The following is a 17,078-nucleotide window of genomic DNA, read 5'->3' on the forward strand; positions in this document are numbered from 1 at the left end:
CTGGGATTACAGGTGTGAGCCACTGCGCCCAACCTTTTTTTTTTTTTTTTTTTTTGAGAGAGTCTCGCTCTATAGCCCAGACTGCTGGAGTGCAGTGGTACGATCTCGGCTCACTGCAACTTCCACCTCCTGTGTTCAAGCAGTTCTCTTGCCTCAGCCTCCCAAGCAGCTGGGACTAACGGCACGTGCCACCACCCCCGGCTAATTTTTGTATTTTTAGTAGAGACAGGTTTTCACCATTTTGGCCAGGCTGGTCTCGAACTCCTGACTTTATAATCCACCCATCTTGGCCCCCCAAAGTGCTGGGATTACAGGCGTGAACCACACTGTGCCTGGCCCCAACTTTCTATTCTTTGATTGCAACTTCTCATCTCTTTCTAGTACTTTTGTTCATGTTAATCCTTCTGTACTTGTCCTGTTACCTCACAGAGACCTCTAATCCCCAGACCTCTGCATTTTCTCCCCATGTATCAGCTTATTCCTGTTGTGACTTTTTTCTCTATCCAGCAGTTAACTCATTTTCTATCACTCAAACCATCTTTGGCCAGTACTCCTAAGCTCCCTTGCTCCCTTCTCCGTCTGCCATACCTGCCTAAAAACCGTAACCTGGAATAATGTAATGTAACTGTCTCTCTGTCTTCTGGGTTTCAATTTTGCTTCTGCCACTTACTAGCAGAGTGGACGTCTCTGTATTGGGGCTGCCCAACACTGGTAAAGAAGATTTCACAATTGCCCAGGTTGGAACCACTATGATTCCATGTTCTCTAACATAAGCTGAGATGTTGTGATACTGGTGATCCTTCAGCATGACCTTCTACAGTCTTCTTCCCTGTTTCCTATAACAACTATTTCAGACCTTCCCCAGTCTCCCCAAGACTTCTATCCCAGGTATCTCTGCCCTCCTTCTCCCTCAGCAGGTAACATCATTCCTTTCTCAAAGAGAAAAAAGAAGACGTTAGGTAGGAAGTCCTTCAAGGATGTCTACCTTCCAAGGAGGCCTGCATCTGTGTTACCTTCTGTTTGAGTGGAAGAGGTGTCTTTTCTCTGGTTAGTGGCTAATTCTCCCATGTGAATCCTTTATCTCATCTCTTCCTATTCTTTATGGACTTTCCTCCATGATTTATCTTTTTAGTTGACTATATTTTCTACCTCTTTTTAATTGACTATATTTTCTATCTTTTTAACCGACTATATTTTCTACCTCTCCATCCAGATTGGGTCTTTACCCTAAGTGTAAACATGCTCAGGTATCTCCCTTATTAACTCCAAATCCAAACACGTACCCATCCACCCTCACACATATGCAAAACAGTGCCCCCTCAACACTGTGTCCCTCTGGCTGTGATTCCATTTTCTTCCCTTGATAACTAAACTTCTTGAAAGAGTAGTTTATCCTCTCCATATCTACTCCCTAGTCTCCTGTTTACTCTTGAATCCATTGACCACTGGCTTCTATCCATTCCATACAACTGAAACTTATCTCACAGTGTCTTCAATGACTTTTCAGTTGCTGAATTCAGGGTATGCTTTTTGGTCAGTATCTTGGCTATTGCTTTGAAGCTGCTAACCATCTCTTCCTGCTGAAAACTCTTTCCTGCTTGGTTTCTACGATACTGTTCTCTTTTGGATTTTCTTTCACCCTTTGTACACCCCTGTCAGTCCCTTTTGTGGGCTTTCTTTCCTTGACTGTCTCTTATAAAGTTTAGTGTTTTATAGGGCTTTGTCTTTGACTTTCATACATACTCCCCCTGGGGAGCCACACCCATGGTTTTACCTACCACCTATATACTGATACCTCCTGAACTGACCTCTCTGTATCCTCCTCCTAAGCACTATACTTTCATATCCCCTTGCCTTCGGAGTCTTTTTGCTTAAGTATCTCACAGGCAGTTTAAACTCTTAAGGATATCTTTTAGAAATCTTTGAGGCTTACACCAGAAACCAGAAGTCTTCTTTTACTCTTCCCTTTTCCTTACCTCCCATAGATCTCTAATAATAATAGCTACAGTTTATTGTCTACTGTATACTTAAGTTCTACACATGTACTACCACAAATTTCCACAGCAGACTTGGAAATAGGTATCGTTATCCCCATTTAAAAATGTTTGACCAGGCACGGTGGCTCACGCCTGTAATTCCAGCACTTTGGGAGGCCGAGGTGGGTGGATCACGAGGTCCAGAGATTGAGACCATCCTGGCCAACATGGTGAAACCACATCTCTACTAAAAATACAAAAAATTAGTTGGACGTGGTGGTGGGCGCCTGTAGTCCTAGCTACTCGGGAGGCTGAGGTAGGAGAATGGCTTGAACCTGGGAGATGGAGGTTGCAGTGAGCCAAGATCTCGCCACAACATTCCAGCCTGGTGACAGAGGAAGACTCTGTCCCCCCCCCCGCCCCCGCCCCCAAAAAGTTTGGCGGGCTGGGCATGGTGGCTCACGCCTGTAATCCTAGCTCTTTGGGAGGTCGAGGTGGGCAGATTGCCTGAGCTCAGGAGTTGGGCAACATGGTGAAACCTCATCTCTACTAAAATATGAAAACTTAGCCAGGCGTGGCAGTGTGCGCCTGTAGTCCCAGCTACTTGGGAGGCTGAGGCAGAATTGCTTGAACCTGGGAGGCGGAGGTGGCAGTGAGCCGAGATTGCCCCACTGCATTCCAGCCTGGGCAACAGAGCGAGACTCTGTCTCAAAAAAAAAAAAAATGTTTGGCATATACACATATCATATATTTGTTTTTGGATGAACCGATGAGGAAATAGGCTTGGAAAAATTAGAGTACTTTCCTAGGCTCACAACAGCTAGTCAGGACTGAGCTGATTTTAGAATTAGCTTGATCTGGGTTTGAATTCCACATCTACCACTTGCTAGCAAAGTTCCTTTGATGAACTTACTAAAATAGACTGATAACATTTCCTTGAGACCATCCTGGCCAACATGGTGAAACCACATCTCTACTAAAAGTACAGATTTTTGTAAGGATTAAATAATACATGTAAGGATTTATTGTAAGGATTTACAATATTTATTTTATTTATTTATTGTAAGGATTCAATTTATTTAATTTATTGTAAGGATTAAATAATACGTGTAAAGTTCATAGTATAGTGTCTGGTACATTGTAGGTAGGTACTCTATAGATTGTAGCACTATTTTCTTGTGATAGAATCTGTCTTCCAGGTATATACTGATTATTTTTATCTTGTTTTCTCTATTCATCTATATTTTCCTTCACATTGAATATTTTCTCCTCATTTATATATTTAACTACAGTCATGCACTGGCATAACAACGTTATGGTCAACGATGGACCGCATAGATGATGGTGGTCCCATCAGATTATAATGGAGCATATATAGAGACTTGATATATGGCACTTGATACTGGCATTGCAGATCAAGTAGGGGAAATGATTGATAGTGAGTAATGGTGCTGGGAACTTGGTTTTCTATATGAAAAAACAAATAAATACATATGACATATAGGTTTGTGTAAGAACACTCTATGATCTTAGCACAATGATGAAATCACTTAACACATTTCTTAGAACATATCCGCATCATTAAGTGGCACATGATGGTACTTTGAAATGACCTGCATTTTTATTTCATTTTTGAAGACTCCCTGATCGATATTCTGACTTCAGATTTCCTCTCAGGTTTAAAAATCTTGTTGTGGGCTGGGCGCAGTGGCTCGCACCTGTAATCCCAGTACTTTGGGAGGCCAAGGCGGGTAGATCACAAGGTCAGGAGTTTGAGACCAGCCTGGCTAACATAGTGAAACCCTGTCTCTACTAAAGATACAAAAATGAGCCAGGCATGGTGGCGCATGCATGTAATTCCAGCTACTCAGGAGACTGAGGCAGGAGAATTGCTTGAACCCAGGAGGCGGAGGTTGCAATGAGCCGAGATTGTGCTGTTGCACTCCAGCCTGGGTGACAGGATGAGACTCTGTCTCCAAAAAAAAAAAAAAAAAAAAAAAAAAATCTTGTATTACAGCAGCTTTTTTTTTTTTTTTTTTTTTTAAAGGGTTCTTTAGTGCTTATTTAGCAACCAATAGTCTTGTCTTAATTTTTCATGTATTTTGTGCCATGAAGTCATGAATGCCTACTTTAGGTCCCCTATTCTGATTTTCTAATGGACTCTTGCTTGGTGGTTCTTTACCAAGAAAGTTGGCAACTGGTATTGGTAGTGTTTGTCAGACTTTGCAGTGGGAAGTAAATTTCACATTAATGTTGTTAATGAAATATTAATCATATTAAATGTTTCATAAACTTTTATAAAAATGATCACCTTTTAGGTTTTAAAACCATTTTTGTTACGCCGTATAAAAACTGATGTAGAGAAGAGTCTGCCACCTAAAAAGGAAATAAAGATTTACTTGGGGCTGAGTAAGATGCAACGAGAATGGTGAGCTATTTCATTTCCATTAAAACTTATTTGTATGCAAGAATTTACTAAAAATTAGCTTTGTAGTTGTTCAGTTATGCCGTTAGTTCAAAAATTACATTTTATATTTAAATGGCAAGTTAAGTAGCTCAGATATTCTCAGAGAAAGTTTGTAAGTATTTTATTTAACCTTTTGAAAAGAGTATAGGTTTTGGAGTCTATAGATCTGTGTTTGAATTCCATGCATTACCACTTAATAGATAGTTATGTTGGGCAAGTTACATAGCCTAAATTTCCATTCTGTAAAATGAGGATAATAATACTTGTGAGGATGATGTTAGGATTAAAGGGGGGTAATGTCAGTGGCATACTTGTTAGTTAAAAAGCATTCTTTTAAAGCATTCCTTGGCCAGGTGCAGTGGCTCACATCTGTAATCCCAGCACTTTGGGAGGCCAAGGCAGGAGGATTGTTTGAGCCTAGGAGTTCAAGACTAGACTGGGCAACAAAGTGAGACCCCATCTCTACAAAAAATAAAAAATAAAATTAGCTGAGCATTGTGGCACACACCTGTGTTTCCAGCTACATGAGAGGCTGAGGCAGGAGGATTACTGGAGCCCAGGAAGTCAAGGCTGCAGTGAGCCATGTTTGTGCCACTGCACTCCAGGGTAGGCGACAGAGTGAGACCCTGTCTCAAAAAAAAGCATTCTTGCTTTTTCCTTCAGTGAAAATGGTTATAACCATATTACTAGTGATGATGAAAATGTTGGTGATTGTGAATATTACAAAAATAGAATCTGGAATGGTTAGATAAATGCAATTAAAGCAGGAAATTGACAAGGGAAGTCACAAGGAATCATAAATGGGAAGTGTTAACATAATAGTGCTGCTAATAGGAGCAAAATGTTATGTATATAAATACAGTTAGATCATGTATAAAATATATGATTTCTTTACTACACAAGCCAGTATAGGGTAGAGATTAAGAGTATATTCTTTGGACTCAGACATAAGATCACAGCTTGGTTTTGTCCCTTCTGTGACCCTGAGTAAGTTGTTTAATTTCTCTTAGCTGCCTTAATTTCCATCTGTAAAATGGGGATGATACTAGTAAATACTCAGAATTGTTATGAAGATTTAGTGGCATAATTCATATAAAGCCCTTGACATGGTACTTGGCACTTGCACTCAGCAAAAGTTGATAATTATTATAATTACATATTATCACTGATCAGGTATCTATCTATCTATCTATCTATCTATCTATCTATCTATCTATCTATACACACACATAAGTCTCTGTTTGTAGGGGTGGAATTGTAGAAAAGAGAATGAAAAATGTTTATAGGATCAGAAAAAAATGACCTGTGAAGACAGGTATAAGAAATTGAAATTGTTTCTAGTTCAAACAAGTAAATGTTGGATGTCAAATTCAGGCACATGCTGTAGTTATTAATAATTAGCAGATAGAATTCTCTAAATAATTATCAACTGATGGCAATTTCTGGTCATGGATAAAGCAGGAGGAAACAGGTTTATAAGCAGCACATAAGTTCACATGTTCAAATATTCATTACTTTGTTGGTTTTGCCCATCAGATTTAATCTCAAATCAAATCTTGTTTATCTTTAAACAGGAATCTAATCTGATGGCCAAAGGAACATTTCTTTATGACATTAACTTTCTAGTAATTGATGAGTAATTATAGTTTAAATTTCTAGGTATACAAAAATCCTGATGAAAGATATTGATGTTTTAAACTCTTCTGGCAAGATGGACAAGATGCGACTCTTAAACATTCTGATGCAGCTTCGAAAGTGTTGTAATCATCCATATCTGTTTGATGGTGCTGAACCTGGTCCACCTTATACCACTGATGAGCATATTGTCAGCAACAGTGGTAAAATGGTAGTTCTGGATAAACTATTGGCCAAACTCAAAGAACAGGGTGAGTAATAAATTTTTAAATTAGCATGGAATAAATTTATATTAATGACTTGTATATAAATACAATTTTTCCATATTCATTCAGTTATTCAGCAGACATTGTTGAGTACTTACCATTTGCCAGGAATTGTCCTACGGGCTGGGTGTACAAAGATGAATAAGACAACAATCTTTTCCTTGGATAAGCTCACAGTGTAGTGAGGAGGAATAGTTGCAATTCATTGTGATAAGTGCTATGATATGTTGAGAAACTGGAAGTTGGGAAAGTCTTCACAGAGATAACCTTTGAGGAGAGCACTGGAGAATGTGTACGAGTGAACCATGGGGAAAAGGAGAGGAAGGGTTTTCCAGGGCAATGGAACAGAGGTGTGAAACAAGGGAACAGAGAGAGCATATGGTACTTGGGGTAGAGTGGCAGTTGTTGAATCTGGAAAGATAGATGCAACCAAATTATGAAAGGTATTTTAAACCATGCGTTAAGGAGTTAGGACTTTTATTTTGAAGGCAGAGGGAACATCAAAGAAGATTGGCTGTGAAGAGTGACAATCAGAGTATGTCGCTCTTACATATTAGGAAGAGAACCTTGAAAGCAGTATGGGGGTCTATTGAGAATGAGAGACTAGGAACAGGAGACTAGTTGGGAGGCTGTTGCTGTAGTCCAGTGAGAGAGCCTGTGGACCCATCATTCATCCTTAAGAAAAAGTAAAGGCAGTCTTTTAAGTCATTGCAATATGCAATATGTGTGGAGGATTTTGAAGACCTTAAAAAATGCCTAACTCAACAAATGCATAATTCTATATATAGCATCTCTTGCAGTTGTGTGCGTGTGTGTGTGCACGTGTGTGTATGTGTGTGTGTGTTTAGTGAGGTGTTCATGTGCTCTACATTTATGTTGCATATGTTTATTTCGTAGCTTTTAAGTTAGTTTTACACAAATTGTATAACTCACTTTTTCTTGGCAAAATGTTTTAGGTTCAAGGGTTCTCATTTTCAGCCAGATGACTCGCTTGCTGGATATTTTGGAAGATTATTGCATGTGGCGTGGTTATGAGTATTGTCGACTGGATGGACAAACCCCACATGAAGAAAGAGAGGTGAGGAAGAGAAAATAAAATAAGACTTCAGAAATCAGAGTTCAATTAAGCAATGTGTATCAACATTAGGTAGTTTTGAATTTTTGCCTTTTCTTTAGGTGGGTGCATTGAATTTCTCATTACCATCTCTTTTCTCTCTTCAGTCTTCAATGTGGCTTCCATTCCACTGACTCTTTACAAATCATCTTTTTCAAGGTCTTCAAAGACATCATCACTTATCTAAAGGGCACTACACCATCCCATCCTTATCTTCTCTAACCATGCCTATCTCTGACCTTTTAAATTACTAACAGTTTCTCACCTTACTCTCTGACCTCCAATTTTATGTCATTTTCTTTTCCTGATTTGCCAGCTATAGCAGACCTTTGCCATTTGTGGAGTTTAATAGTTGAGATTTTGCCAGTTTATAAGCAACCCTAAAGACTCATGAAGCATAGTAATTCGTAAAGGGAATGATCTTGGTTCTTATGGAGCTCTTGTAAAAACTAAATGTGACAACGTAGGTATAGGTATTTATCATGAATTTAGACCTTGGGACACTAAAAGATTGGTGTGCAGGAATGAGTCACTTAGTGATTAAGCTTATCTAGTATGCAGTATTTTTCTCAAACATGGAAATTCTTGCAGGTCTTTAGATTATTCCTCACAAATGTCATGGGTCTAATGCGTTTAATACCCTTTAAAGCACTTGTTCTTGGAAGGCTTTGCTAATTTATCTTCTGTTTTCTGTGATCCTTCAGAGCTCTGTCTTTGGCTTCTGTTTTAAGTCCATACAGTAAGTCCTCACTTAATGTCGTTGCAAAAAATAATTAGCCAAACGTGGTGGCACGCCCCTGTAATCCCACCTACTCAGGAGGCTGAGGCAGGAGAATCACTTGAACCCCAGGAGGCGGAGGGTGCAGTGAGCCAGATCATGCCATTGCACCACTCCAGCCTGGGCGAAATAATGAGACTCTGTCTAAAAAAAAAAAAAATAGGTTCTTAGAAACTGCGACGTCAAGCAAAACAATGTATGATGAAATCAATTCTATCTTAGGCTAATTGATACAAACAAGATTTAAGTTCTGGCCAGGTGTGTTGACTCATGCCTGTGATACCAACGTTTGGGATTGGGAGGCTGAGGCAGGAGGATTGCTTGAGCCCAGTAAAGACTAGCCTGAGCAACATAGCGAGACCCGGTCTTTACAAAAATAAAATAAAATAAAATTTAAAAAAGCATTAGCCAGGCACGGTGGCATGCACCTGTAGTCCCTGCTACTCGGGAGGCCACGGCAGGAGAATGGCTTGAGCCCAGGAGTTTGAGGCTACAGTGAGATGTGATTGTGCCACTGCACTTCAAACTGTGTGACAGGACAAGACCCCAATTCCTATGGCATATTTCTGGTCACAAAGACATCACCAAACTTCTAAATAAAGACCAAAACACTTACAATATTAAACATGGAAGTAAATGTGAGCCATACATACATTTAAGAAAGATGAATAAAAACAAGATAATTATTTACCTGCTTATTCCAGTTCAGGATTACAGTGGTTGGAGCCTCTTCTGGCAGCTCAGGACCCCAGGGAGGAACTAGCCCTGGACAGAATGCCGTTCCATTACAGGGCATGCTCACACACACACCACTCACACTGGGACCGTGTAGACATGCCAATTTGCTTTTTGTGCACAGCTTTGGGCTGTGGGAGTGCACAGAGAAAACTCATACAGACATGGGGAGCACATGCAAAACCCATATGGACAGTGGCCCTGGCCAGGAATTAATTGATTTTTTTTTTTTTTTGGTCATCAGTTTTATAATGAAACGATGTTACTCGAGGACCTGCTGTACTCATGCTTTGGGTAAAGATCATGATTTTATGGTATAGTGGAAAATGCACTGAACTTGGTTTCAGAAGACCTGAATTTTAGCACCAACTTCACCACTTTGCAGCGTGTGCAAGCCATTTAATTCTCTGAGCCTCAGTACATTTAATTCTATTACAAGGATAATAACACCTAGGCTTCTTTCTCTGACGATGTTGTTGGGAGGATAAGTGGATATAATAGGTATGAGCACAGTTTTAAATGGCATATTGCAGTACGTACTGCATGTCATGAAATTGCACACAGGGCTTTCTCCCTTACACCTTTAGGGCCCCATCTCAGGCTACAAGGACTCTCTCTTAGTCAGCATCCCTCTCCTTCCGTAGCTGCAATGGGCACTCCGTTCCTTGTGTGCCTCCTTATTGAATCTGGTTCTAGCATACTGTAGCGTTCACAGCAAGCACACAGACCCTTTTCATATTAAAGGTTTTACTGCTACCTCTATGGGGAGACAGTTGCAATAACATTTATACATTTGAGGACATTTCAAGGCTTACACTATTCCTGTCCTATAGTTTTTTCACTCTCTCTCAGATGGCAACTTGAAGTGTTACTGAGCTTTTGCTGACTTATTGCTGAGGATTGGTTTCCCCAAATCCATACTAAATATAGGCCCTATGGTACCATTCAGGATGATCCTTGTTCCTAGGACAAAGAGAATATCATGGCAGAGCAGTACGTGCTTTCTGACCTCAAATAGCCAATTTGCATTTCTGACTGAGCTCTCTACTGTTTACCTAGTTATGTCCAAATTGTTCTGGTTTTTTAAAATTCCAAACAATGTTATCCCCTCAGAGACTCTGAATTTCATGTATTGACTTTAAATATAGCAAAGTCAGAGCTGTTCCTTTTTTCTTGGAAATGCCCTGCTTTCCCATTATGTTGTCCACACCATCATTTCATCTATTTTCCCAATAAGAAGAAGACCACGTTTGATTCCTTACTTTGATTGTGTGCCAGCTGTGAATACGTAATTCTTTCTCAACAGCTCTCAGATTTTCCCTTTCTCCATTACTACAGCTAAATTCAGCTAACAAAGCCAGTGGTCATCGTCTGACTCAGTTCCTGTAACCTCTGCTTAATTGGCCTCCTCACTTTTGTAGGGAAAGGAACTAACATTTGTCAAGCAACTACTATAAGCTAGGCAACTTAAAGTTCCAATTGAATTCTCCCAGCAGCCCGGTAAAGTATTGGTATAATTTTCTCCATTTGAAACTGTGTCTCAGAGAGATTAAATACTTGCCCAGAATCACAGATGTAATCAGTGGTGAAGTTGTGATTCATGCCCAAGTTTTTGCTATTTCCTCTACACCAAGGTGCCTCTCACTACACCATGCTGCTTTCTATACTGCCCCCTTTACCTGCTCTGCTGACTGTGACGGTGGGAGTCACCTTCTCTGCCTAAAACTTTGACCATGCCATCTATTTATTTTAAAAAGATTGCCCATACTTTGTGATTGTGCAAGTAATATATGACTGCTGAAGGAAGTTTTGAAATTAAATACAAGTATTTCTGGCCAATCTTTTTAGGTATATGTAATATGTATAAGTAATTGGTATATACTTCATATACTATATGTAAAGTACAGTATCCTGATACTTTTTTCTTGATATTATATTGTACTTTTTAATGTCCGTAAAAAATAATTGTAAAAGTAATTTTAGGGTAATATTTCACCCTATGGATGTACTGTAAATAATTCATCCCCCTATTGTTGATCATTTAGGTTGTTTCAAAATTTTCACTATTATAAATAATGCTGTAGTGAAAGTCCTTATACATAAATCTTTGTGCACATCTCTGATTATTTCCTTAGGATAAATTCCTAGAAGTGGAATTTCTGGGTCAAAGGGTATGAACATTTTTAAGGCTCTTGATGCATATTGCCAAATTGCTTTCCACAAAGGTTGTACCAATTTATACTCCCAGCAGCAATGTATGAGAGTGCCCGTCTCACCGCCCCCTCGTCAACATTGAGTATTATCATTTTTTTTAAATCTTCAAAAATGTTATTATGTTGTTTTAGTTTGCATTTATTTGATTACTAGCGAGAATGAACATTATTGTTGTGTTTTCTAACCATTTGTATTTGTTCTGTGAATTGTCTGTTCTTTTTTTCTGCTCATTTTTCTACTGGACTATGTTTTTCTAATTAATTTATATGAGATCTTTATATAATAAGAATATTCATGTTAATTTTAAGATTCTTTACTAAATACCCCTGGATTGTCATCCTGATTTTCTTCATTACTTACCTGCTTGTTCCTTGTTACCATACTGATAGACATCTTCTTACTTTCCCCTTTATCCATTGCCCTCATTCCCATTTGTAAACCATTTTCTCTGTTGGTTGATCTTCTAAACTAATCATTCATAAGCTAATGGAAATGAAGTTGAGCTTTCTGATACTTCATTCCCCAGATATATTTCAGCTCTCAATTAAAATGTTTTCATTATTATTGTTTTTAAATAATGTAAATGAATTATTACTTGCTTAGTTAAATTTGTCTATGTAATTGTTCTGAATTTGTCTCTATTGATGTAAGCTTTTAAAGATTAGGAACTTCATTTATATAATATACTTTCTACAGAAATTCACACAGTACAGTATAAGTATAGACACTTAAATATTTTTGAAGATGGAAGAATATTATAAAGTATATTTATAAGGAATATTATAAAGTGTGTGAAGATTTTCCATATGTATTTTAAATGATTTTATTTGTTTCTTAAGGACCCTGATAGTCTAATTTTATTTTTCTCTTTTTTTCTATCCCTCTATCAATTAAAAATAAAGGAAGCAATAGAGGCTTTTAATGCGCCTAATAGTAGCAAATTCATCTTTATGCTAAGTACCAGGGCTGGAGGTCTCGGAATTAACCTGGCAAGTGCTGATGTGGTTATACTATATGATTCAGACTGGAACCCACAGGTTGATCTACAAGCTATGGTTAGTAATCTTTAATTGTGTCAGAAATTTATCATAGCTCTGAATACTATTGCTATTTATACACATAAAGGTCATTTGTGATAAAAAGGTAACAATTTTTGAGAGATTTTGTAGAAGTTACAGTCGATTATCCTGGAAAACACAGTTGCTATGCAAAGACAAAAGAAATGAAAGCAAACAACAAACACACCCCAGATCCAACTATAGCATTTTTGTGTTGATTTTGGTTTTTATCATGAAATAGAAATATCAGTTTTTTCGCATTCCTACAGATTGAAGAGGGCACATACATTTGTTTTAGTGAAAAGGATTAAAAAACAATCTCTTGTTATTATTCTGCTTAACAACTAAATATATTAAAATCCTTAGTGAAATTAGGAGAGGTAGGATTTTAACTTTCATAAAAAAATTTTGGGAGAGAAGGCAAAAAGGCAAGAAAGGAATATATTCCAGAAAAACACTTGCTACTTAATAATGATACCATGCAAAAGCTATTCTACACTTAAAATTTTTTTTAGGGAGCAATTTCTCTGACCTTTCATCATGACACTACAGGTAACCCCTTTGATATTTTGATGTCATTTATTGAACTAGAGCTACAACTTCTCTCAATTTGACTCACATTTTCAGATAAAGAAATATAATTTAGAAGTAAAAAGATACAAAATAACTTCTCAGGATTTTGAATATATAGCTATGGGATAATTGTCTTTTTGGGAGCAATGAAAAGTCATATGCCAATGAGGTATAACTTAGAAGGCTTTCCTTTTATAATAGAGAATTGAAAGAGATTGACCACTGGGACATTCCAAAATCAATATGCTTTGGCGTAATTATTACATTACAAAGGTATTGAACTACCTGTTTGATATGACTAACTAGGAGTAAGCCCCAGTAAGTTACAGTGTTACTGAACTGGAAAATTTAATAGTGATAGCACTTCATTTCTGTAGAAGTCTTAGTGTACGTCCAATCTTTCAGGATTTGTTGGTTCAGGTTTAATGTGAATATGTGTAGGGTATTGCATTCTGTTTTAAAAATGTGCTGTGTTGAAACTCTGTTACTAGGCTCTAGTGTTTTTATATGTAGTACAAGGCCTGTTTTGAACTTAATTTTTTTTTTTCTCTACTACCCTCCTCCCTTTACCTGTTTGCTCTAGTAGCTTCTGTGTTTTAAAAATACTCTCCCTAGATGGTTTTATACCACTAGAAGTTTGCCACTTGTCACCTGTACCAACTATAAACCATAGAACCAATTCTAGGCTACTGAATAGTAAGGATATTAATATCCCATTAATTTTTATAGCTCTACTGCATATCCCTCAGTAAGCAGAAAGAAGTGCCTGATGATGAGATAAAGCAGACTTTTGCCACCATAGCAACCCTTACTAACTACTTAATAAAATTCCTTACTAGTTTGGAAGATGTTTATATTTAGTGGCTTAAAGTTACTTAGTAACTCAATGCAGAAACTTTCGGCTCCCTCTTTTACTCATCTTACAGGTGCTTTGCCCTTTGTCCTGGAAGTTTCCCATTAATGGTACAATATAATATTTGCAGAGTTCTTTGTTCCCAGTGGTCTTTAGATATTCTCAATATTCATCATGCTCTTTTCCAAAGTGTCAGATCAGGAGATAAAGAACTAATTTTATTTTTGGAATTTTACAGCATATGATGGCTATACTCTAAATTTTATCCAGAATATCCAATATCTTATATTAGGACTCTTTCTACTAGGATCGAGCACATCGTATTGGTCAGAAGAAGCCAGTACGTGTATTCCGTCTCATCACTGACAACACTGTTGAAGAGAGGATTGTAGAGAGAGCTGAGATAAAGCTGAGACTTGATTCAATTGTTATACAACAAGGTATTTATACATAGAAACTTAATTAGGTGTTTTTTGTAAAACACATGTAGTTTTCTTCAAAGGAGATTACTTTTAATAAAAGTTGATCAAAATTTGAAAACTTAGAGGAAAAATTGAAATATCACTGTGTATCCCATGAGTCTGTACAATTGTTATGTATCACCTAAAAATAAAATGAAAAAATTTAAAAATGCTAATTGAGGCCGGGTAAGGTGGGTCATTCCTGTAATTCCAGCACTTTGGGAGGCCGAGGCCGGCAGATCACCTGAGATCAGGAGTTTGAGACCAGCTTGGCCAACATGGTGAAACCCTGTCTCTACTAAAAATACAAAAAATTAGCCAGGTGTGGTGGCGTGCGCCAGTAGTCCCAGCTACTCAGGAGACTGAGGCAGGAGAATTGCTTGAACCTGGGAGGTGGAGGTTGCAGTGAGCTGAGATCGCGCCACTGCACTCCACCTTGGGCGACAGAGCAAGACTCTTGTCTCAAAACAAACAAACAAACAAAAAATGCTAATTGAAATCTTCTGAATTGAAACCCTAGCATTTAATATATGGAGTAGTTGAACATTACTAGCTTATTCTTGAATGTCAGTAGCATGCTTTTTGAAGTACCTGAGATTATTTAGCAGATAAAATGGCTACTTTTAATTTTTTGAAAACACATTAGAGGGTACCTTTTCATATAGAGAAGTTTGATCTGAAAACAAAGTTTGAACATGACAAAAAGTTTCTGTCCTTCTGGGTTTTAACTGAGTTTTACAGAAGGGAATTCATATAGAAATAGAAAGTATGTTAGAAGAAAAACTTGTAGGGTTGTTCATTAAACAAATAACCTTAATGCCCACTAATTTTTTGTTCTTTTAAAGCTTTATGGATGGCTAAATGTGGTAATGTCTGATTAGAATGATTATGCCTTCTTTGGAATATAATTGATTGAATATGTACAATTTCAATTTTTATCATTAGGAAGACTCATTGACCAACAGTCTAACAAGCTGGCGAAAGAGGAAATGTTACAAATGATACGGCATGGAGCCACCCATGTTTTTGCTTCTAAAGAGAGTGAGTTGACAGATGAAGACATCACAACAATTCTGGAAAGAGGGGAAAAGAAGGTTAGTTAAAATAGCATTTTATTTTCATGCTGGATTGTTTTAATATCAGCATACTTCAGCATGCTTATATTTTCATTGTACATGTTTGTCTACATTATCTACATGTTTCAGATAACTCATATTGTCTCCAACAACTTGTAGATCTATTTCCAGGGGTAGATTAAGGCTTAAAAACTTTTTTTTTGGTGAGAAAGACTAAGAAGCGGGGTTTAAAATTGAGTGACCTTATATCTAATGCTTTATTGAAAATACTATACCTAAAAGCCAAGTAAATTTTGTGTTTAATCACATGTATAAGGAATACATTTTTTTTAATTAGAGACAGGGTTTTGCTCTGTCACCCAGGCTGGAGTGCAGTGGTGCAATCGTAACTCACTGTAGCCTCTACCTCCTGGGCTCACGTGATCCTCCCACCTCAGCCTCCAGAGTAGCTGGGACCACAGGCATGTACCAACATGCACATCCTATTAATTTTCTTTTTTAGAGACAGGGTCTTGCTTTGTTGCCCAGGCTGATCTTGAACCTCTGGCCCCAAGTGAGCCTCCCATCTCTGCCTCCCAAAGCACTGAGATTATAGGCATGAGCCATCATGCCTGACCAGGACTATATTTTTATTTTATGTATATATATTTTGCCGTGGACTAGAAATCATCTACTGATACATTGGTTAATTGAAAATCTTTTATAAAACATTTCATGAAATACTAAATCACTATTTGTTAAAGCATAATAAGTTGTTTCAGAATATTGTAATTTTGTGTTTAATTCACCTTCCCCTCTCCACACATTATGGATAATTTTAAACATAATTAGACAGAGAAGTATAATGAGCCCCAAAGTACTTATCACCTGTTTCTACCAGTCCCGTTCTGCTTATATGCCCCATTATCTTTTCCCCTCCTTGGATTATTTTGAAGCAAATCTCAGACATACTTCAGCTGTAAATAGTTCACTGTGTATTTCTAAAATAGAAGGACTCTTTAAAGATAGTCGTTATAACATTGTCTCACCTGAAAAACCCCAATACTTCTTTTTTGTTTGTTTGTTTGAGACAGCGTCTCACTCTGTCGCCCAGGCTGGAGTGCAGTGGCCGGATCTCGGCTCACTGCAAGCTCCACCTCCCGGGTTTACACCATCCTCCTGCCTCAGCCTCCCGAGTAGCTGGGACTACAGGCACCCACCACCTCGCCCGGCTAGTTTTTTTGTATTTTTTAGTAGAGACGGGGTTTCACCGTGTCAGCCAGGATGGTCTCCATCTCCTGACCTCGTGATTCGCCCTTCTCGGCCTCCCAAAGTGCTGGGATTACAGTCTTGAGCCACCGCGCCTGGCCAACCCCAATAATTCTTTAATAACACCAAATATCCAGTTAGTATTCAGATTTACAATTGTTTCATAAATATTTATACTTAAAAAGTTTTCTTTTTGTTTTTAAATCAGAATGCAAATCAGAATACAAATTGCCATTGGTTGAGATTTCATCCCTATCTTTTAAAATCTATAGGCCCCTTCTCCTGCCATATATTGTATTCCTTGTAATTTATTTGGTGAAAAGACTAGGTTGTTTGCCTTTTGACTTAATCACAGTGTGGATTTTGCTGATTTCATCTCCATGGTGTATTTTACTATGTTTGTTACATATTTTGTCAACTGGTTGAATTTGCTTTTCAGAAGAATTTTGTAGTTCAGGTAATAACCTGCATTTTGAATAATCTTGTGTTAATATGTTTCATATTGGTATGCAAAATGTGTTATTTTAGTCCGTCTTTGTCTTTCGCTTAGCTTTAGCTATTTGTCCCATTTAAATTATGCAAGAGCGATTATGATGTGGCTACAACTTCATTGATAAAAGATTT

At 37.8% G+C, this 17,078-nt stretch overlaps 1 protein-coding gene across 8 annotated transcripts in view; it reads left to right on the top strand.

Moving 5' to 3' along the window:
- The window catches only part of SMARCA1 (SNF2 related chromatin remodeling ATPase 1), a 77,347-nt gene that overhangs the window by 19,379 nt on the left and 40,890 nt on the right, over nucleotides 1-17,078 (top strand). For 4 of the 8 annotated variants that reach the window (XM_007992645.3, XM_007992646.3, XM_007992647.3 and 1 more), the window contains exons 10-16: nucleotides 4,295-4,404; nucleotides 6,103-6,329; nucleotides 7,301-7,422; nucleotides 11,107-11,142; nucleotides 12,088-12,240; nucleotides 13,977-14,109; nucleotides 15,076-15,224. In XM_007992645.3, coding sequence (XP_007990836.1) covers nucleotides 4,295-4,404; nucleotides 6,103-6,329; nucleotides 7,301-7,422; nucleotides 11,107-11,142; nucleotides 12,088-12,240; nucleotides 13,977-14,109; nucleotides 15,076-15,224 — 930 coding nt within the window. The remainder of the gene's footprint in view (nucleotides 1-4,294; nucleotides 4,405-6,102; nucleotides 6,330-7,300; nucleotides 7,423-11,106; nucleotides 11,143-12,087; nucleotides 12,241-13,976; nucleotides 14,110-15,075; nucleotides 15,225-17,078) is intronic. The other 4 variants (XM_007992648.3, XM_037989115.2, XM_037989116.2 and 1 more) reach the window with 1 other exon arrangement.

Source organism: Chlorocebus sabaeus, chromosome X (genome assembly GCF_047675955.1).
Source record: "Chlorocebus sabaeus isolate Y175 chromosome X, mChlSab1.0.hap1, whole genome shotgun sequence".
NCBI classification, from domain to species: domain Eukaryota; kingdom Metazoa; phylum Chordata; class Mammalia; order Primates; family Cercopithecidae; genus Chlorocebus; species Chlorocebus sabaeus.